We start from the raw sequence: 22507 nt of genomic DNA on the forward strand, positions 1-22507 counted from the left end.
GCCGAGAGATTCACACCCCACTGAAGGGGAGAGGTGCTTCTCAGCTCCAGCTCTTCCCAGAAAGTAAGGGGGCGTGGCTTGGGGTTGGTCTTCTAATACCTGACTGCCCAGTACAGTCCCGGATCCTGTTGGCATCTGAGTTTGCAATCTCCATCTAAAGCTTACAGTAACTGCCGGTGGGAGAGTAAAAGGGTGTCAACACTTTGGAAACTGGTCTTGGCAGTTCCTAAAAAGAGTTACCACATGACCCAGCAATTCCAGTCCTAGGTATTTACCCAAGAGAAATGAAAATGTATAGCCACGCAAAAACCTGAACATGAATGTTCATAGCAGCATTATTCATAATAGCCCCAAAGTAGAAACAACCCAAGGACCCATCAACTGATGAATGGATAAACAAAATGTGGTATAGCCATCCCTACAATGGAATACTATTCATTCATAAAAAGGAATGAAGTTCTGACACATGTTCCAACCTGCATGAACCTTGAAAGCATTATGCAAAGTAAAATAAGCCAGACACTACAGGCCACATATTATATGAAATGTCCAGAGGCAAATCCATAGACTCAGAGTAGATTAGTGGTTGCCAGGGGCCAGGAGTGGGGAATGACTGCTAACCACTGAACCATCCTGTCTCTTCAGTGGCTTCCTATTCCTCAGGAAAAAGGCCAACATGCTGACCTTGGAGTGGAAGGCCTAGACAACGGGCCTCCTGCTGCCCAATTTCTCCAGCCCCGCTCAGGTCATGACCTCCCTCATCCCTGTAATCTGGCCCTCCCAGGAACCTTCCAGTGTCCCCATCTCCTTCCTGCCCCAGAGCGCAGATGCCCCCCACCGCTGAGCCTCTGCCCGAGCTGTGCCCAAACCCACCCAGCACAGCTACTTCCACTCACCCTCCGGGGGCCAGAAGGTTCCATTCCTTGCTCGCTACTTCCCTCCCAAGCACTCGACTCCCTCTAGGTCACCCTTGGTGAATATGGTCAGCAGAATCATGGGCCCCCCAAAATATCCCATCCTCATTCCCAGAACCTGTGAATATATCACCTCCTATGGCTAAAGGGACTTGGCAGGTGTGAATAAGGATCTTGAGCTGGGGAGACAGTCCTGGATTATCCGGGTAATCACAGGCATCCTTATAAGATGGAGGCAGGAGAGTCAGAGGAGGACAGAGCCTGGAAGTTGCTACGCTGTGGGCTTTGAAGGTGGAGGACAGCGCCATGAGCTGAGTGATGCAGGCGGCCTCCAGACACTGGAAGAGGCCAGGACGTGAACTCTCCCCCAGAGCCTCCAGAAGGAACCAGCCCTGCTGACTCCTGCTGACACATTTTGGACTTCTGACCTCAAGAGCTGTAAGATGCTAAATTCATGTTGTTTTAAGCCACTATGTTTGTGATAACTTGTTACAGCAGCCCCGGGAAATGCTATGGTCATGCTTTGTTGCTGTGTTTCTCCTGGCTGGAACACACCCTTGGACTCTGTCTTTCTCACTGTGAGAGCCCTGCAGCGGCGCACAGTAGGTCCTCAATAAATGCTAGCGGACTGAATACTAAGGAAAAAATTGGGCTTGAGAGTTGGGCCAGCCCAAGCAAGGCAAGAACCAGGGCTACAAATCTTCACATTTTTTTTCCTCTTTCAAACATGTGGAATAAAATTCAAATGAATCAGCTATTCCAAGGGCAAAGTTTTAATTATATTCCTGCCTCATTCTCTGCTGACAAGAATATTAATTCTCTGTTAACTCCAGGGCCCACTGCCGGGCTCCTTTCCTCTTCAGCTCAGAGGGGCACACATCCCCTTGGTCTAGGTGACAGCTCCTCCAGCCTCCCGGTCCTTCACTGTGCAAGAAGCCAGGAGCCCAAGCCAAGGGCCCCAGTTTGAGTAAGAGCTTGGGCTCCAGAGGATGTGAACTGAAGTCCCAGCTTCACAGAATTAGCTGCATGACCCCGGAGAAGTGGCTTACCCTCTCAGAGCTCGCGCTCCTCCTCTGGGGGATGGGACGGTGAGGATACTGATGTTGCAGTGCAGCCAAGAGGAAATGAGATACCATGCACCTTAGCCTGGTGCCCACACAGGTAAAAGGCGGGTGAAATAAGTCAGCAGTGAGGCAATAGGGCATGGTGCAGATTGTGGTGAAATGCAGAACACATGTCTCGTCTGAGGGGCGGCTGCCACCAGCTCTACCAGAATATAGCCTAGGGGTTGGAAATGTTCTATTTCTCCGTTTGGGTCATCTTCACATGGGAGTTTATATGTGTAAAAATTCACTGAATTGTACACTTACTATGTGTGCACTTTATGTATTTATACCTTAAAAAATAAACAGAATAAAGTATTTAAAGAAAGGTGGGTCTAGGGTTATGAAAGCTTCTGAATTTCCAAAAGCAGCTGAAAATTCAGATTTTTATATAAAGTATCCTGATTTTTAAATGGGATCCTTTATATAAATTCATGTTTGTCATATTTTAGAAATACTGTGTAGGCCTCTTTTTGGCCACCACCCCACTCCACTGGGTCTAAGGCCTGACACTATCAAGGCCAGATCAGCATCTTGGAAGAGATGATGAAAGAGCCAGAACAAGTCCGTGGGGCTCACAAAGAAAGCTCATTATCCTGGACTCACCTCCAGCTGGTCCACTTTGGCGTAGATGCCACGCATTTCCATCACCTTGGCCTTAAGGAGGGGGATGTTTTCCTCCAGGATCTGTGAGGTATCGCTCCTGATCTGCAGGGAACAAGACAGATCATCAGGCTCTCTGCCTCAGCCCCGCGTGCTCCAGCCTGCCCTGGGGGCGGCCGGGCTCTTCAGAGACCTCGCTGATGCCATCCTGCCCAGGGACAGGCCCAGGAACGACCCATAGTCCCAGGTGGGGACCAACCTCACTGCCTCTCGGCACCCCAGACCCAACCAGGTATTATTTACTGAACTGCAAATTAATTGTTCCCCCCAACCAAACACCCAACACCACCAGCTCCAAACTAAATACCTTTATATTGTAAACCAGTGTGAACTGGACCAAATGGAAAGTATCAAAATCTCTTCTCTAAACTGAAGTCGAGGTAAATCAAGTTTTTGTTATACTGGAACTAATAATATCAATGAGAAGAGTTAATAATAATCATTAACATTAATAATGAGTCTCATCATCATGGTGCTTCCTACACGTAGCCACTGTGCTAAGCATTTCCTGCGCCTCATGCATCTCATTTAATTTCAAGATTCTTCTGCTTGGAAGGACCCCAAAAGCGACTGAGAACTTTGGGAAGCCACGTCTTTCCCTTGATCACTGAGATCGGACACTTAAGCCTCCATTTTCCTTCAGAGCCAAAAGGACCAAGCCTAACCCTTGTGTGTGTGTGTGTGTGTGTGTGTGTGTGTGTGTATGAGAGAGAGAGATTCCATTTCCACGTTACCGTGTCCTGACCACACAGAGAGGCAGAATACATACCGCTCTCAGATTCTAGGGAGCATATGGATCCCCTGGAGGGAAGCCTGTTAATGCTGATTTGCAGGCCCCTCCAAGTCTGGTCTACCTTGCGTGGGGCTGGCAGGCAATCTGTTTTCAGCCAAGCTCCAAAGCTGTGCTGGAGTGGTGGTCCGGGGACGGTCAGAGAAACACCAGTGGGCTACTAGGACTCAGACTGGAGTTTGAATTTAGCTCTACCCACCATGAGCTGTGTGACCTCGGGCAAGTCACTGCACCTCTCTGAGCCCTCCTTTGCTTGTCTGGACAGGGAAGCAATCAAGACAGTCCTTGCTTCCTTGGAATGCAGTGAGGATAGAACGTTTAGCAGACTGTTTGGCATGGCGTGTGCGGGCAGCTTCTGACATGGTCCTCAACAAGCCCCACCTCCTGGTGTTCAAGTCCTTGTGTGATTCCCTCCCCGAGACCATTGCCTGGACCTAGAGACTGGCTTCTAATGAAGAGGAGTCAGCCAAAGTGAGACATGGCCCTCCTGAGACTAGAAGACTGTCACTCCATCTTGCTGGCGGTCTCTCCCGCCGCCTGGTTCATGCACGCTTCCCCCCACCCCCTCTTCTTTCTCACTTGCCCTCTCCTGCCAGCTGTGATGAAGCAAGTTGCCGTGATGGAGAAGCCTGCCTCTGGCCAATGGCCAGTGAGGAACTGAGGGCCTCAGTTCAATGATCATGAGGAACTGGATCCTGCCCAGAAACACTGACTTTGCCTGGAGGCAATCCTGCCGCAGTCGAGCCCTGAGATGGCAACAGTCCTGGCCAACATCTCGATGGCAGCCTGTGAGAGACCCTGACCTACAGGACCCAGCTAGGCTGCACCAGAGTCCTGATCCACAGACATTAGCACATAATAAAGATCATTGCTTAAATCATTAAGTATGGGCGGGTAATTTGTTATGCAGCAATAGCTAGCAAATACAAGGTGACAACTCAGCAAAAAATTTTAATTTAAAAAATGTTTTTGAAAACTGTACCCATTTTCCTTCCTCTTTCTGCCTAAGTATATGAGACCTGTGGTTCTCCTGCCATTCTGCTCCCATCACTGTTCAGGATGACACTTCCCTCCTTGCCCTGGGTTTCCCGGAAGCCATTCCATCACCTGCATGTCTAAAACCAAACCCTTCCTTCCTGGTCCCCCTCCTCTGGTCAGGGCACTGCCATCTCCCTGGGCACCTGGCTCCAAGCCCACTGTCCTGAGGCACACTCCTTTCCCATGCCCTGACCCCTTGGGGCCAAAGAGCAGCCCTGAGAGGGTGGCATCTGGCATCAGCCTGCCTGGCCTCAGTCTCTGCCCTCACCTCTCTGTGCCTCGGTTTCCTCATCTGTAAAGTGGGGGCAGACTAGTGCTTCTCTCGAAAGAATGCTTTAGGGATTATACAAGATCATCCATGTCTGCATGTGGCCCACATATGCAGCTCATTTGGCCCACAAAGTGTTTTCGTTTTTAAATTTGACTTAATTTCCAACTTTAAAACTCGACTGGGGCTCCGAGGAGAAATGGCTGATTCTAGGGTTGGGGCAGGGAACATATAAAAGCCTGGAGCACCTCATAGTGCCAGAAAGTAAGAAAGTGTTAAAAAAAAAAAAAAAAAAAAAAAAGTGAAGGATGGGGCAGGTCAAAGGAACACAAGAGCCAGCCTGAAAGAGCCAAATGGCCCAAACTGGGACAATTTGAGCAACAAAATAATGTAACATTGGACTATATCCCCAACTATAAGATAAATACACACGAATGTGATAGGAACAAGGCACTGAACGGGTTGTGGAAAGGGGGAAATGGTGATGTTACTGTGGGGCCAGGCCACCAGCCCAGTGATGCCGTGTGGGTGTCATGTGCCCCTGATGTGATGTGATGAGAAGGCACCTCAGCTCTGGGGATTCTCTCCAGAAACTCACAACGCCGTCTAAGCACAAGAAAAACATCAGACAAACCCAAATTGAGGGACCTTCTAACAAAATACCAAATACCCCTCACAACTGCCAAAGTCATGGAAAGTCAGGAAAGAATGAAATTGTCACGGACTAAAGGGGCCTAAGGAGACCTGACAATTTAAGGCAATGTGGTGTCTTCGATGGGATCCTGGAACAGAAGGAGGACATTAACGGGAAGCTGGGGAATCAGAACCAAGTGTGGAGTTCAGTGAGTAGCCAAGGATCTGTGCTGGTTCCTTGGTTTTGACAAAGGTACCGAGGTGAGGTTAACAGTGGGGGAAACTAGATGAGGGGTGCATGGGAACTCTCTGCACTCCTGGCAATTTTTCTGTAAATCTAAAACTATTCCAAAATAAAATACATAGATATGACTTTAAAATATTCAACAGATAAAGTGAGGATTTATAACTCCTCTTAAAAGTCAGCAGCTTTGGCAACACTGGGCCCACGTCTCCCAGGCACCGCAGGCTGGGCTGAGCAGCAAATTCTCCCTCCCAGTGGCACGCGCGCTCCCGGTTTCTGCAGCGGCCACCCATCCCTAGCGCCTCACCCCAACCCCCTGACTCCCTCCACATCCTGCCTGGCTCCTGCAGGCGTCTGCATTTGTTAGCTGGGATAGGGAAAAGGGCTCGATATCCTCCCTTGTTTCCCCCAGGCCAAATTCCTAGAGAGAAGCCCATCCCTCAACAAGGCTAAACTCGGGAGAAACTGCCATGATGCGACGAAGAACAGAAACTCATGACAAGGTCAGAGCACAGGGAATCAAAGGCAGATCTTTTCTTTCTGTTAATTTCTAAAGAAACAAGCAGGGGAGAACAAGTGAGAATCAGGAGGGACTGGTCTTAGCAACCCACGGGGGTGAAGGGAACGTGGCGGAGATGAGGTTCTGGAACTCTCCCCGCCTCCCTTCAGATCCTCAGGAACTGGAGGGCCAGAGGGTCTGTGGGCCGAGCAGGAAGGCCCCTCTCTGCAGAGGCTTCTCCACTGGCTGAGACTGAGGGCAGAGGGAACTCTCTACGCCTGCCCAGAAGGCAGCTTGCAGGTCCTTGGGGGGAAAGTAGAGGGTAGTCCTTGGAGTCTGAAACACCCCCAAACCTTCCTCTTGGCTCCCCCAAGAGCCGGGAACCGAGAGACAAAAACCAGGGTATTTAACATGGGCTGGGTGAGGAGGGGCAGGATACCAACACCCAGGAGCGTTCATCACGTGCTGGGAACAGACCCGGTGGTACAGGAATTGCTTTCTCTTCAACCTTGTTTTATAGGTGATGAAACCGAGAACAACTAAATGAGCTGGGCAAGCTTGCAGACCTACAAAGTGGGAGATGCAGGATGCTAAACCAGGTGGGTCTGAGGCCACCTCCCAACACCAGAGGTCTGCAGACGCGTTCTATCAGGCTCACGCAGAGCCAGCCTGAAAAAGCGAAAGTACAACCGAGCTAGGTGCCAAGATCTAAAATTAAGGATATTTCCCTTAGAAACCCAGATTTCTGGCTTCTTGTGAAAAATCAGAAGACCCGGCCACACTGAGCCCATGTTCCACCTGGCAGCAATCAGCTGGAGCTGGGTGACAACAGCCCCCTTTGGTTCACCGCAGTCCCCCCCACCTCCTACAGTCTCCCCAGCATGGTATCCGTGGACACCTCAGGCACTGTTTGTCTTATAGGGGGTGGAGGGAGGGGACACATTTCTCTTCTCACACCCAACCCACCTCACATCATCACATCACAGGCACGTGAGTTCACGCTTATGCATACTTCTCAGAAGAACAAAGATGTCAGGGAAGAATCAGTGCTTTCTGAGACTCTAATGGGATGAAACTCCAGCCAGGTCTATGGGCCGGGGGGGCCTGGCGGACCCTTCCCCAGCCTGTCCTCCCAGCTCCCCGGAGCTGGTCTCTGGAGCCCAGAAGTCTGGGTAGCGGACGCAGGGGGTTATCACAGAGCAAACATGGCTATCGAGGATGATTCAAGGCCCAGGAAGAAGAGCCAGATGCACTTGACCTAAGAACACACACCAACGCCAAATGCAACTGCTGGGCCGAGGCCAACAGGAAATCTTCTCCATTTATGTGAGAGATGGGAGAGTCTGCTCCCTGCCAGAAGGTGGGCCCAAGGCTACTAGGGTTTCCGAGGGCCCAGACAAGCTGCCCAAACCCCCAAGGGCACTGAGCTGAAAGGCCTCACAAATCCAGTTTCTGTGGATAAACTCATCTGTGTCGCAGCCCTCTGGTGCTTTAATATTGATGATGATGATGACCTCAGTAGCTACTATTTATGGGTCACCTAATACATAGCAGGCACCATGCTAAGCAATTATTATTATTATTATTTTTTAATTTATTTATTTATTTAGGCTGTGTTGGGTCTTCGTTTCTGTGCGAGGGCTTTCTCCAGTTGCGGAGAGCGGGGGCCACTCTTCATCGCAGTGCGCGGGCCTCTCACTGTTGCAGCCTCTCCCGTTGCAGAGCACAGGCTCCAGACGCGCAGGCTCAGCAGTTGTGGCTCACGGGCTCTAGCCGCTCCGCGGCATGTGGGATCTTCCCGGACCAGGGCTCGAACCCGTGTCCCCTGCATTGGCAGGCGGACTCTTAACCACTGCGCCACCAGGGAAGCCCAGCAATTATTTTTGATTGAGTGTAAATGAGATACAGTGAAGAGCCCAGGCCTTAGCGGACAGCTCGATGAATTGGTATGTGTGTTTACATCTGTGGAACCACCACCCAGACCAATGCATGGAACATCCCCTCACCCCATAAAGCTCCTTCTGGCCTCCTCCCGGTCATGACCACCCTCCCAAAGCTAACCTCTATCTGACCTCCATCACATGGACTGGTTTTGCCTAGGTTTGAACTTCATATTATGGAGCTCCACACAGGAAGTACTCGTGTGTCTGGCTTCTTTCCCTCAACAGCACATTCGTGAGAATCACCCATGTTGCTGCGTACGGCAGGTCGTTCTTTTCCACTGCTGTGCATTCCAGTGTATGAATAAACAACAGCTTATTTACCCATTTCCACTGCTGACAGACACTGGGGCTGCTTCCAGTTTGGGGCATGATGAACAAAGCTGCTATGACCATTTGTGTGCGAGTCTCTGTTCCACATGGCTGTCCCTTTGTGCATTTCCACCAGCCAGTGAAGGAGAGTTCAGTTGTCCCGCATCCTCGTCCACACTTGCTAATGTCTGTCTTTTTCATTTGGGCCATTCTACTGGATGTAAAGGGCACATCCCTGCCTCGTCTGTTCCTCGTGATCACTCTTTGGAGATGGGTGCCATTTGCAGTGGATGATTGATGGTCACAAGTTCTGTACTTTCCTTCCATGAAGAAGAGGGGTCTATGTCCTTTCCCCTTGGGTCCGGGTGGGCTATGTGGCTGCTTTGACCAATAAGATACGACAGAAGTGACACTGTGTTAATTGCTATACCCAAGTCTCCAAAGGCTTCTACTTCCCATCTGTTGGAGCGCTGGCTCTGGGAGGCCAGACGGTCTTGAGGAGAGGCTGCATGCAGGACAGTGATGCCAACCGGCCCCCAGCCAGCCAGCCCTCCCAGCCCAGACATCAGACAAGTGCAGGAAGCAGCCACCCTGGATGTCCCCATCCCAGTAGGTGCCATGGGGCTTGGATGAGCGGTACCCTCTGTGCCCTGTCCTGGCCCACATAATAAATTGGTGGTTGTTTCACCCCACTAAGTGTTGGGGTAGTTTGATGCCGCAGTAGATAATCAGAGCCACCATCTCCATTTTACAGAGGAGAAAATAAAGGTACAGAAAGGTGACATGCTGTGCCCAAGGCCCCACTGGGAAGAGTCAGAGCGTGAAGTGATGGCAAGAGGTATTATATCTAAGGTTAGAACAGGTCACGAGCACATGGTGTGAATGCTGGTCACTTAGAGTGATCCGGGACAGACTGGCAGCGGACTTAATACATCAGACAGGAAGGTGGACTCTCATTCCTAATAGCCTGATTTTATCAGAAATAAACCATTTCTCTCTGGACTGTGCACCGGGGAGCCCGGCCGTTCTGGGACCTCTAACTTGATCAGTGTTTCCAAAGGCCAAAGCAGGGCCCTGGGGACAGTGGTCCATGGTGTGACATCACCTGCCTCCCAGAGGTCCCCACTCATCCCTGGCTTGGATCAAAAGAGAAAAGGAGGCCCCAAGCCAGGGCTGATAGCTGGACAGCTCTCTCTCTCTCTGTGCCACGCAGCCCATGACACCTGGGCACAGACACACTAGGTAAGCTAAGCACCAGCTGTTGGGGCCGAGAGGATTTCTATAATCTAAACGGCATCAGCACAGAGCCTCACTGTAGGGACTGCAAACACGAAACACCTCCATGGGCCACAAAAGCATCGTACAAGGCGCATTCTATTATTAATGTAGACATGCTCATTTGCATATAAACACACTGAAAGAGTCTTCACTTCCCGGGGAGTGCAATCTCTTCCATTTCTTAAAACATGGGACTCTCTCGGTCTGGTGGATATTTGCCTGCTTTCAGTAGGGCCCGAAGTACAGAGAAATGTTCTCTGCCATAAAACACACGCACACAGCACAGGACGGATGCACCTGGCAGGTGGCCGGGGAGTCGAGGAGGCTCCCATGGGGAGCAGTGGGGACGGTGACGAGCTGGAGAGCACGTGTGCTCTCCACAGGGGTGGCCACTGTCCAGCTCTGGCTGATGCTTGCCAGGTGAGAACAAGCACGCAAGGGGCAGGGGGTGGGGGGAAGGACAGATCTTTGCTTTTCCAAGAGAAGCCGGGAATCCATATTTTTTTTGCATGACATTCTATAAATGTCAGCAGCTCATTCCTTTTTCTTTTTTTTCCCAGAGACATCCAACATGTCTGCAGACAGGAGTGGGCCCACGGGTCACCTTGTGACCTCTGTATTTAAAACCTTTGCATAAACGCGTCTCTAGGCTTTGAGTTTGGAGAGAATGTTCTGGATGCTGCATACAATCTTGGGCCTCCTGGCAACACAAACGCAGACTTCCCACCACAGGAAGCCTTGAAGTTTTTAAGGCAAGTAAGGCCTGGCCCCTCCCTGTCTATCCAAGCTGACTTCTGCCCAAAGCTCTCATTGAGGGTGGATGGTGGGTCTCCCTTCACGGCAGGAGGATGCACTGGGATTTGAGAACAAAAGTGTCCCAGGATCGCCCGTCGCCACCATCTTCCCAATGCCCCACTGTGTGGGCCCACACCGTTCCTATGTGCCCAGCATGCCACCCCCAAAGGCCGGTCCCTCTGCCTGAATGCCCGCCCTCCCAGCAATTGAATTCTTCCTGCTCCTCTTTCAAACCCCAAATTAATCACCACTTGTTCTGCAAAGCCTTCCTGATTTCCCAGGCAGAATTTAACACCTCTTTGCTTTTTTTAAAAAAAAAGCAAACTGAGTCTTGGGATTACGTGCCCAGTTCCTTCTAGAACCTCTTTTCCTTTTCAAAACCTCTGCAGCCTCGCTTTGCACCTGGAACACACCTCCAGGCCAGTGCTTCAACCCTGGAGGACAGTGGCTGGTACACGGGTCGGGCTCGGGGGATCGGGGGCTGTTGCGGACGGGAGGGGAGGGTGGATGGAGACAGACCTGTCTCTCTTTGCATCCTCAGGCTCACCAAGAGACCAGTCAGAGAAGGTGCCCAATGTTCGGTGATGAAGAAAGGACCATTCAGGACGTTCAAAGTCAGTCTCGTTACCCAGCTCCCACCTGGACCCACATCTGAACTAAAAAATTGGCTCTCAAGAGAAAAACACACATAGGTCCGTGTGGGCATGTTTGTGTCTTGTTCACTGCAGTGTTCCCAGGGGCTGGCACAGGCAGGCGCTCAGATGTCTGTTGAACGTATGGGGATAAAGTCGTACCCATCGTGGCAGGTTGCTCTGCGGTGGAATGGGAGGATACAGGGAGCACACTCTGTACGGAGTGTGGCACAAGGTAGATGTTCAACAAACGTTACTCCCTGGGGCTCTCACCAGCGTCTCTCCAGACACTTGGTACACATCTGCACGGCTGGGCCCAGCTGGGCTTCCTGTGCTCCGGGGGAGAGGCAGGCCTGGTCCCAAAATGGGGCTCCACCCTTTGAGCCTCCAGGCGGAAGCCACGAACCCTGGGTGCTGGTGTGCCTTCAATAAGCTTGGGAACTTCCAGAACATTCTATCAGTGCTCCTCAGGGCCCCACAGTTGTCTGGCAACAATCTTGGAGACACAAGGAGGAGTGGAGACCTTGTCTTCCTGGCCTAGGGCACCATCTCCCACGTTCCTCCCCACCCAGCCAGGAGGAGCCGCTCCCACCAACCAGGGTAGGAGGCAACAGTGGAGGGACCGAAGGGCTCAGGAGGGCGCTCGATGCCCCGCCCCGCCAGGGCGAGGGCCCGGCCAGGAGGCTCCTCCTAGGCCTCCCAGGCCTGAAGCCATTTCCTGGCTGTCTCCACGTTTGCCTGGCGGACTGTGCAGAGCAAGGAAAGTTAAATATAGTCTTAGCATCCCCGCCGAACGGCTCCCCGCATCGGGCCCGAGAGTGCCACCTGGTGGCCCACTCCCGCCTCCTCGGTGGAATAAAGGCATCTCCGGGGAAGGGCGTCATCAAGATGGCTGCCTCAGGGAGCCTTGTGTGGAGAGAGGGCGAGGGTGTGAGCTTCCCCCACGGCCGGCCGCTGCCCACGCCTCCTGCTCGCTAAGCCACCACCAAGGTGGCTCCTCAGGGAAGCCCAGGAAGGCCCTTCGGTCTGGCCTGGGCCTCCGCCCACGCCTCCCAGGCAGGCACTCACCATGTCAGCCAGGCTGCAGAACTCCTCCAGCCTAAGGAGCAAGCCCTCGACGGTCTCCTCCACCTCCTTCGCCTGGAAAGAGACAATATCCTGGAGATCAGCAAGCGGTTTCCAGGGAGACAAATGCCCTTCATTTTCTTTCGTTTTTTTTTAAAGCAAACTAAATCTTAGGATTATCTGCCCAGTTCCCTCCAGACCTACTTTCCCTTTTCAAAACCTCCCGTAGCCTCATTTGAAATCGGGATGTGCCGGTGGCAATCTTGATGCCCGTGGGCACCTCTGTTCAACCTCTCTGGTTAAAGCCACCGTGGACCATCCACTCTACGCAGCTCTCAAAAGAGACGAGATAAATAAATACTAACAGGAGATAACAAAGCGACCCTCATCACCCCCATTGTTTAGATGAGGAAACTGAGGCTCAGAGAGGTAAGGGAACCTGCTCAAGGTCACAGAGCTAACAAGCGTTGGGGCCCAGATTCTCCTGTAGGTTTGAGTCCCCAGCCTCAAAGCCTGCTCTTATCAACACTGAAAAATGCCTCTCTAGACAAACCACAGAGAGCAAAGTCAACTGCAGGAGAGGTAGAATATAAAACTACCCTTGTGCCAACACCACGAAACGTGTGTGCTTCAACAGAGAAAGGCCTGGGATGATACTACCAAACTGTAATAGTTAGGGGACATATTTACACTAAAAAAGTATTTGTTGTTTATCTGAAATTCATATTTGACTGGGGGTCCCGTAGTTGATCTGGAAACCCTATCGATAGTGCTTACTTAGCCCTGGGGAGTAGGAACTGGGGAATGAGGCCTGACACTCTGACACAGGAGCCCTGAATGTTTTATGTTATGTGAAAGGTCCAAACCTCAAAAGTTATCAAGGCCAGGCAGTAAGGTAAATGAACACGAAGCAGGCCACTGGGGCGTGGGGTGATCTTAAAATCACTTGCCTACTTCTGCAGCAGCCGGCCACTAGCAGCCATCAGCAAACACAAGGCCAGTACTGCCAGAACCTTCCATTTTCAAGAGAAGCCAGAAATTCTAACTTTATGGGAAATGTCCCAATTTTTAAATAGTGGCACAAATTCAAAAAAAAATTTTAATGCTCCATGGGCCAACCAAAATAGAACATGAAGGGTCTGCCTGCTTTAATCACTTGTGTAAAAATTAGTTTGAACCCTTTTTCTCCTCGAGCATGTACTATTTTCACGATTTATAAAATACCTGTATTTTTTTTTTTTCTTCTAATTACCAGGCACCTAGGAAGAAAGTTTCAGCTGGAACGTGAACCGCTTTCTCTAGCTTACCAGGCCGAATTGTTCTGCTCCAGGGAGGTGTTCCCAGACATTTCTGGGCAGGCCTGGCACCTGCCCCCCTCACCTGAAGGCTGCCCTGACTGCCCACTTGTCCCCGGAGAAATGTTTATACAGTGCAGGAGCCTGCCGCCTGCAGCCTGGGCTGTCACTACCACAACCAAATAAACGGCTGCACAGAAAAACATCTTTCCGGCTGGAGTATAAATAGTACCGAGCTGCAGTTTTAAACTCTGCAACCTTCATCTCACAGCTGGGACTATTTCTGTGCCTGACTGGGGGAGGCTTGACAGGGGAAGGGGACCGCAGTGGAGGGAGGACTGGAAACACACAGGAAGTCCCCCTCCCACCCCCCAAAAAGTAAAAGTGTGGTAAAAAAAAAAAATGTCCTTAATGCACTAAGGGAGAAAGAAGGAGCTGAGAGGCCGCTGAGGTGGAAGCGGGAAGGTTGGTGGTTCCTTCTGATCCAGAGGAAAGCGAGAGAGACGGGACGGGGCACAGATGCATGATGGAGCACAGTGCAGACGGTCTATGCCCCAGTCCAAAGATGCCTGGGAAGACTAAACCTGCCAGAGGGACATGAAGGACCACGCCCCAGCTGGCTGGTCAGCCTCCTTCCCAAGACACACGTGCAGCTCTCCGCTCATAGGAAGAGCCTCTCGACGTCTCCTAGCCTGTTCACAAAGGAAGTTAGTCAGTCCTGAGTTCGAACCCCATCGTTCTCTTTTGTCAGCTGTATGACCTTAACCCAGGGGCTTAACTTGAGCCTCTGGGTTGGCTCACCTGTGACAGGAAGTGCCACATCCATTTGGCAGGATTTTAGGTTAACTTCACATAATAGACATGGCTAAGCCATTTAACAGGGTGCAGGCACACAGTAGGCACATATAGATGGTTGCTTTATGGATCTCTCTCACTAGGTAATAGAAACAAGGGCTAATCACCATATGTGGATTATCTCATTTGCTTCTCAGGAGAACTCTATACTGTAGGTGCCATAATTTCCCCCTTTCTATGGATTGAGAAACAGAGGATCAGAGAGCTTAAATCACTTGTTCAAAGTCACACGGCTAATAGATGCTGAAGCGAAAATTTCACCTCTCTGACTTCAGAAGTTTGTCACCACCAAGGTGCTCTCTGGGGAGGGGGAAAGTGTGCCCGCTTTACTGCTGCCTGTCAACTATGGTCTCCCCCCACCTCCTCCTCCTGGTGCCTAGGGCGGTGGCCCAAAGCAGCAGGGAGGGAGCAAAGAAAGCATTTGCTGACTGCTTGGTCAGTTAAGGGAAGAACAAGTCCCAAGACATTCCCAACCAACAGGAAGGATTAGCCACCCCACCGTGCCCACAAATCATTCACGGGACAATTTTCTCTCACAGTAATTCCCTAAGTGGCCTCCGAAATAAGAGTCCTGCAGGCTGCAGCCCACATGCCTTTTTAACCAGCCCATAAGCAAAATGAATGCCCTCACCATCCTTTGCAACCCCCGGGGCAGAAACTGTCCCACTCCGAGGGAAGGGAAGCAAATGGCTCGCTTTAAGTGACGTTCAGGGCATGGTCAGTGGGGATGGCAGGTAAGCATTTTTTTAACACGCGTGAATCATGGTATTCACCGCCTTCTTCCACATCTCCTGCTCAAAGTGCCAATCCCAGCTTCCCAGCTGGGCGTGTCAAAAGCCGAAAAGGGGCTGGCTCTGCCTACCAGCAACTGGCACAAGGAAACACGAAATGATCCTCCACCATCCGTGGTCTTCTCCATCTCCACAAATGGAAACTTCATCAGCCAGGTACTCAGGCCAAACACATGGGAGGATCCTTTCTTTCCTACCCCCAACCCCATCCAACCTTTATGCAAACCCTCTCAGTTCTGCCTTCAAAATACATCCCAGATCCAACCACTTCTCTCCACCACCACTCTGGTGCAAGGCACTGCCTTCCCTCGCTGGGGCCACTGCAGTAGCCTGTTACTCACTGGTCCCCTGCTTCCTCTTTTGCTCCCCTTCAATCTACTCCTCAGAGATTCTGTGAAAACCAAAGCCCTGCTCAGCTCAAAATCTTCCACCGTACCACATCACAGCCACTAGAATGGCTACGATCACAAAAACGGCACGTGACAAATGTTGGTGGTGACGTGGAGCAACTGGAAGCCTCATCCACTGCGGGTGGGAGTGTGAACTTGTGCGGCTGCTTTGGAAACCAGCCTGGTTTGGAAACCAATCTCAAAAGGTTAAACATAGAGTTACCCTTTGACCCAGCAATGTATCCAAAAGAACTGAAAACAGAGGTTAGTACAAAAAACTTGTACATTATTCATAATAGCCAAAAAAGTAGAAATAACTCAATGTCCATCAACTGATGAATGGACAAACAACATATGGCATGTACATGTGATGGAATATTATTTGGCCATAAAAAAGAATGAAGTCCTAATATGTGCTACACCATGGATAATCCTTGAAAATATATGCTAAGTGAAAGAAGCCACATGTTACATGATTCCTTTTATGTGAAATGTCCAGAAGAGGCAAATCCACAGAGACAGAAAGTGCATTAGTAGTTGTCTCCCCCATGGAATGGGGGGAGGGGGAGTAGGGAATAACCGCTGATGGTTATGGGATTTCTTTTTTGGGTGATGGAAATGTTCTGGAATTAGGTTGTGGTGATGTCTGAACAACATAAAGAATATACTGAAAACCACTTAACTTTATACTTTAAAATGGTAAATTTTATGTTATATGGATGTTAATTTTTAAAAAAAGTCCTCCCCCATCTTCCACCTCAATCAGTAAATGCCTACTGGAGGCCTCCCCAGCAACCACACCAACCATGCCCTCACCCCAGGGCCTTTGCACCTGCTGTTCCCTTCACTGGTAAAGCTCATCTCATACTTCCTTCTAGCCTTTGCTCATATGACTCTCCTTAGTGAGGCCTTCCCTGATGCTGTAGCTTCCCTACCACGCCACATCCTGCCCCAATTTATTTCTCTCTTTAGCCTTTATCACCATCTAACTTACTATATATTTTACTTGTTTCCTATCATCTTCCCCCAACAGAATGAAAGCTCCTGGTGAACAAGGGTTTTCTTTTCTTTTATTTACCTTTGTGTTCCCAGGGCCTAGAATAATGCCTGGCACATAGTAGGTACCTGTGTTTCCTAAGATGGCCTTCCAACTCTCTCCCATCCCACATATCGTTTTGCAATATGACCTTGCCACTCTGCCCATGAAGAGGTAGGATCATTCCTTTCCACCGGAATCTAGTCTGTGACTTGCTTTGACCAATAAAATGTGGTGGAAGCAACGCTCTGTGACTTCCGAGTCTAGAGACCTTGCAGCTTCTGATTTACCCTCCTGGAAGACAACAGCAGGCAAGTTTGCTGGAAAGGCCACAGGGCGGAAAAGAACCTGGAGAATGAGAGGTCGTGCAGGAAAACCGAGGTGCCCCGGCTGGAGCACCAACTGCCCGACACATGAGTGAGGCCATATTGGACCTTCCACTGCCGCCAACCCTCCAGCTGAATGCAGCCTCATGAGGCAGCCCAGCCAACACCACGGGAGCAGAATGGCGCAGAGGAGCTCCACCAACCTACAAAATCAGGCACTATAAAATGGGGGTCGTTTTTAAACATTAAGGTTGGGAGTGGTTTGTTACCCGGCAATTGGTAACCAATACAGTGCTCAATGAATATTTGTTGCAAGAAAGGAAGGAAGGAGGGAGGGAGGAGAAAAGAAAAAGGCCAAGGGAAGGAGGAAGAAAAGTGCTCTCCTGGAAGAGCTACATCCTGAGAACAGCAGCCGCGATGGCGTCTTAGTCCTCATTTGCATTCATGCTGTGTGGTCTTAACTATACCTCTGACCATCTCTGTGCCTCGGTTTCCCCACTTGAAAGTGGAGGGGGGTGGGAATCCTCCGACTCTCTCTGTTTCGAGATGCAAGCTGAGGAGGGTCAAGTAAGTTCTTTCTCTAGGTTACTCTTGGTGAGATGCTCCACCCATGCAGAAGATGACTGTGACCCCACCAGGGTCTCCAAACTCAGAAAGACACAGAAGCCAGGCAGGAAATGAATACTAGGGAAGTGGGCCATGCTTAAGAATGTTTTCTTCACGTTGCTTATTTCAGTTTCCCACTTTTGACAGAGACGTTTTACTTTTCTCCGAGAAACACAGCAGCACCAGCAGGATAATAAATGGCAGCTGGGGCTTCCCTGGTGGCGCAGTGGTTAAGAATCCACCCGCAAATGCAGGGGACACGGATTCAAGCCCTGGTCCAGGAAGATCCCACATGCCGCGGAGCAACTAAGCTTGTGCTCCACAACTACTGAGCCTGTGCTCTAGAGCCCGCAAGCCACAACTACTGAGCCCGCATGCCACAACTAATGAAGCCTGTGCACCTAGAGCCTGTGCTCGCAACGAGAAGCCACCACAATGAGAAGCTCACGCACCGCAACGAAGAGTTGCCCCCGCTCGCCGAAACTAGAGAAAGCCCGCGTGCAGTAACGAAGACCTAATGCAGCCAAAAATAAATAAAATAAATAAATAAATGGCAGCTGACACCATGCAGGGAGACAAGAGGGAGGGGTGGGGACTGTGGCAAATGGGATGCCCCATCTAAAGAGGATACCTGGGGACTTCCCTGGCGGTCCAGTGGTTAGGACTCTGTGCTTCCACTGCAGGGGGCACGGGTTCGATCCCTGGTCAGGGAACTAGATCCCACATGCACGCCGCAACTAAAAGATCCCGCATGCCGCCTCTAAGACCTGGCGCAGCCTAAATAAATAAATAAATAAATCTTTAAAAAAAATAGAACTCTTAGAAAAAAGACAAAAAGGTGATCTAGATATTTATGAAAGCTCTTCCTATTCGAAAATGTTCAAAACTAACCTAAAAAATTAAAAAACACTATGACGGCCAAACAAACCTGACTGTAGGCTGAACAGGGACTTCAAACCTCTGACCAGTTGGTGTCTTTAAAACGCAAACATCGGGCTTCCCTGGTGGCGCAGTGGTTGGGAATCCGCCTGCCAATGCAGGGGACACGGATTAGAGCTCTGGTCCTGGAAGATCCCATATGCCGTGAAGCAACTAAGCCCGTGTGCCACAACTACAGAGCCTGCACTCTAGAGCCCGTGAGCCACAACTACTGAGCCCGCATGCCACAACTAATGAAGCCCGTGCGCCTAGAGCCCGTGCTCCACAACAAGAGAAGCCAGTGCAATGAGAAGCACATGCGCCACAACGAAGAGTAGCCCCACTCGCCGCAACTAGAGAAAGCCCGCGTGCAGCAACAAAGACCCAACGCAGCCAAACATAAATAAATAAAATAAATTAAAAACAAAAACAAACAAAAAACCACACAAACCCAAACATCTATGAAATGTCCAGAACAGGTAAATCTTTAGAGACAGAAAGTAGATTAGGGGTTCTTGGTGGAGGGAGAGCTAAGGGGGACAGGGTTTCTTTGGGGGGTAATGAAAATGTTCTAAAATTGATTGTGGTTGATCGTCGTGCAACTCTGTGAATAAACCAAAAGCCATTAAACTGTATATTTTAAATGGGTAGATTGTATGTCATGTGAATTATATCACAATAATGCTGTTTATAGACACACACACACACACACACACACACACACACTCTCTCTCTCTCTCTCTCTCTCTCTCTCTCTCTCTCTCCCTCTCTCTCCCTCTCTCTATCTCTTTCTCTCTCTCCGGAGAATCCGTCTAGAAACCACAAGGTCCACTCAGCCCAGGAACAAGGCCACTGAAGACCTGTAGCTTTTGCTGCAACATTTTTAAAGAAGCCAGACATTTGGATTTTTATGTGAAAACTCCCACTTTTTTAAAGTTGGCATCTACTTAGCATTTTAAAAAGCAGATCACCATGCCAGCCAGAGGACACCCACATGCAGCCAGATCAAGTTCAGGGGAGGGTGTGGTGGTAGCTTTGCCTGACACCTGGCGCTACGGCCTGACCTTGCTCCTGCTTCCTCCAGCCAGGCTGGGCCAGGGTCCATGAGTACACGACGGGGGCGAAAATGAAACAGGCTCAAGGACTGTGAGGCCTGCCCACATCCAGGGCATGTAATTAGTAATGTCACCTCTTCTCCAAAAGCACTCATGGTGGCCCCTTCAGATGACAGGGAAAGTAAAGGTCTTTAGAGGAAGCAGCCTCATCTCTGTGCACAGGATGAAAGGGCTGGATCAATGGCAGAAAGACCCTGGGAGCTGGGGCAAGCCAAGAATGAAGGGCTGGAAAGAGCAAATGAAGGGATGCTCCAAATGGCCTTGCGCTGGAATCGCAAACTGAGAGGACCCTGATCCTGATCAGTAGATCATGATCCACTTCCCAAAGTGGAGACACGGGAACTCCTTCCTCCCAGGCCCCTACAGCAGCTCAAATAAGAGTTCCCATCCCCCAGAGGGACCCTCGACCTTGAGGTGTGAATGTCTAGAAGGGCTGACTACTCTACTCTACTCTCGCCTTGACCCTGACTTCTAAGAAGGTTAATTTGGCAACAGCAACCAAAATTTTAAATGCATGTATCCTTGGACCCAGTAATTCCCCCATTAGGTATTTATCCTCCAGACATATATGCACAAATGCAAAATGATGTCCGTACAGAGATACTCATTGCAACAGACTTTGTTTTGGGGGGTTGTTTTGGTTTTTATTTATTTTTGGCTGTGGTGGGTCTTCATTGCTGTGGGTGGGCTTTCTCTAGTTGTGGTGAGCAGGGGCTACTCTTCGTTGCGGTGCACAGACTTCTCATTGCGGTGGCTTCTCTTGTTGAGGAGCACAGGCTCTAGGTGTGAGGGCTTCAGTAGTTGCAGCACATGGGCTCAGTAGTTGCGGCACGTGGGCTCAGTAGTTGCGGCATGTGGGCTTTAGAGTGCAGGCTCAGTAGTTGTGGCGCACGGGTTTAGTTGCTCCGTGGCATGTGGGATCTTCCCAGACCAGGGCTCGAACCCATGTCCCCTGCATTGGCAGGTGGATTATTAACCACTGCGCCACCAGGGAAGCCCGCAACAGACTTTGTGACAGCTAAAGAATCCATGTAACCTAAATGTCCATCAGTAGAGGAACGGTTACCTAAATTATAATTCAGACAGACAATGAGATTCTGTTTAGCAGCTAAAAAATAATTGGCCAGCTCTCTGTGCACTCATATGGAAAGCTGTATAAGACATAGCGAGTGAAAAATGCACAATGCAGAAGGGGGAGGCGGAGGGCGGGGATGGCAGGGGACACAGGCATGGCCTGCAGCGGCCTCTGCAGCGCAGCAGGGGCTGAGAACCGGGGTGGGGGGGCAGGGCCTCACTCAGCATTCCACGGTCACGGGGACCTTTGGATTTTGTAACATGTGCATATATTTTTTATTTTTAAAACAAACTTATTTTAAAACCAACTCCAATTCACTTAAAAGAACCCATAGGCCAAATTTCCATCACACTTGCACCAAGGAATAAATTCAGATCCCGAGATAGCTTAAGAGAACCGGGGGCTCATGCTGACCGTGGGTGCAGCAACTATGTTTTGCAAACCAAAAATTGGAATCTATGGTTGGTCTCACGTACACAGATATAGAAAGTTAACATTGGACTTCCAGGCTTACACGAGGTCGTGCTAGTGAGAGAAAATTCACCATCTTCTGCACAAGCGAAGGGCTGAAATCGCCCTCTTGCAAACACTGTAGAAATATTAACGTGTGTCACGCCCACCCTCCCACCTGTTCTGAGAGCCCTGAGGGCGGGCGGGCCTCTCCTGCGCTCTTGCTTTCCAGCTCCTGACATGGGGTCCGCACCTGGTACCTGCTCCATAAACTATAGAATGAATAAGTGAATAATTGTAGCTAATGCACCAGATCGCTTACTATGGGCCTGACCCTGAGCCAAGTGTTGCCCGTGGATCATCTCATCCAACCCCACAACTGGAGGAGAAAAGGCAGAGAGAAGCAGGAGCGCAAAGCCGAGATCTGAACCCAGGCCGTGTGGCTCCAGAGCTGGTCCTCCCACCACTCAGCCTGACCAGGAGCAAGGGGGTTGGGGGGAGGCACACACTTGTAAAGGATGCTTCTTCAACTGATACGTGAGGCATCAGTAGCTGGTGCGGTAGACACAGCAGCAGGCAGGACCGACGGGTTTTCTGTCCTCCTGGGGCGGCTGGAAGCAGGCATTCCTGGGCATGGGGCCAGCCCCGCTAGCACTGACGGAAGCTGTGAGCCCCCCACCAGGCTGGCCATCAAAATCTCCGGAGGGACGCTTACAAGTCCAGATCCCCAGGCCTGGGGTGGCCCCAACAGTTAGCAGTCACAGTGATTGTCCAACAGACTAATCAGTCTTGGCCACTCCAGGCTTCCAACCCTGCTGGAGGGCTTTCAGCGTTCCAACGCCCAGATGGCGCCCACACCAACGAAATCAGAGTATCTGGGGGTGGGAGCCGGGCATCAGCATTTTTTGTTGCTGATCTCAGATGATGCAGATGTTTGGCAAAGCTTGGGGACCATGCCCTGCACCAGTGCTCTCACCTTGGCTACGCCCCACCTACCCCACCCCACCCCAGCGATCGATTTAACCGAATCTCCTATTTATAGATGCGTGAAATAGGTGTTTTTTGCCTTTAAAGCTTTTCTTTGCACCGCACACACCTCTGTGCATCTTGCTTTTCTCCCCGGTGCTGGAATGGCACATTCGGAGCAGACTCGCTGCAGCCGCGAACTGTCCGCTGTGCAGGAACATCGCTACACGACCAGCCTGGGCTGGTGGGCGCCAGGGTCACTTCCCGTCTTTGGGAACCTGTTTCAAAGCTTCTCGGTTCGTGCTGAGAGTCAGCCAGACTGGGAACTTTTAGCCAAGGTTCCGAGGTGACCCCCCGCCCCAAAGCCCAGCTGTCCTGTGATAAGAGATTGTTCAGAGCCAGGGACAGGTCCTTCCACTGCTGGGCAGTTCTGCGGGGAGAAATATAGGAACTTTCTTCTGAGAAGTGCTGCCCCTCTCTAAGCACCCACCTTGGCCTTGGCTCTCACACC

The 22507-nt window shown here is 50.6% G+C and overlaps 1 protein-coding gene across 1 annotated transcript in view; it reads right to left on the minus strand.

Moving 5' to 3' along the window:
* The window catches only part of BCAS4 (breast carcinoma amplified sequence 4), a 61642-nt gene that overhangs the window by 33135 nt on the left and 6000 nt on the right, over nt 1-22507 (minus strand). The window contains exons 2-3 of the mRNA XM_059897394.1: nt 12178-12249; nt 2624-2725 (exon numbers count right to left, since the gene is read on the minus strand). Coding sequence (XP_059753377.1) covers nt 2624-2725; nt 12178-12249 — 174 coding nt within the window. The remainder of the gene's footprint in view (nt 1-2623; nt 2726-12177; nt 12250-22507) is intronic.

This window comes from Balaenoptera ricei, chromosome 15 (genome assembly GCF_028023285.1).
Source record: "Balaenoptera ricei isolate mBalRic1 chromosome 15, mBalRic1.hap2, whole genome shotgun sequence".
Classification (NCBI taxonomy): Eukaryota; Metazoa; Chordata; class Mammalia; order Artiodactyla; family Balaenopteridae; genus Balaenoptera; species Balaenoptera ricei.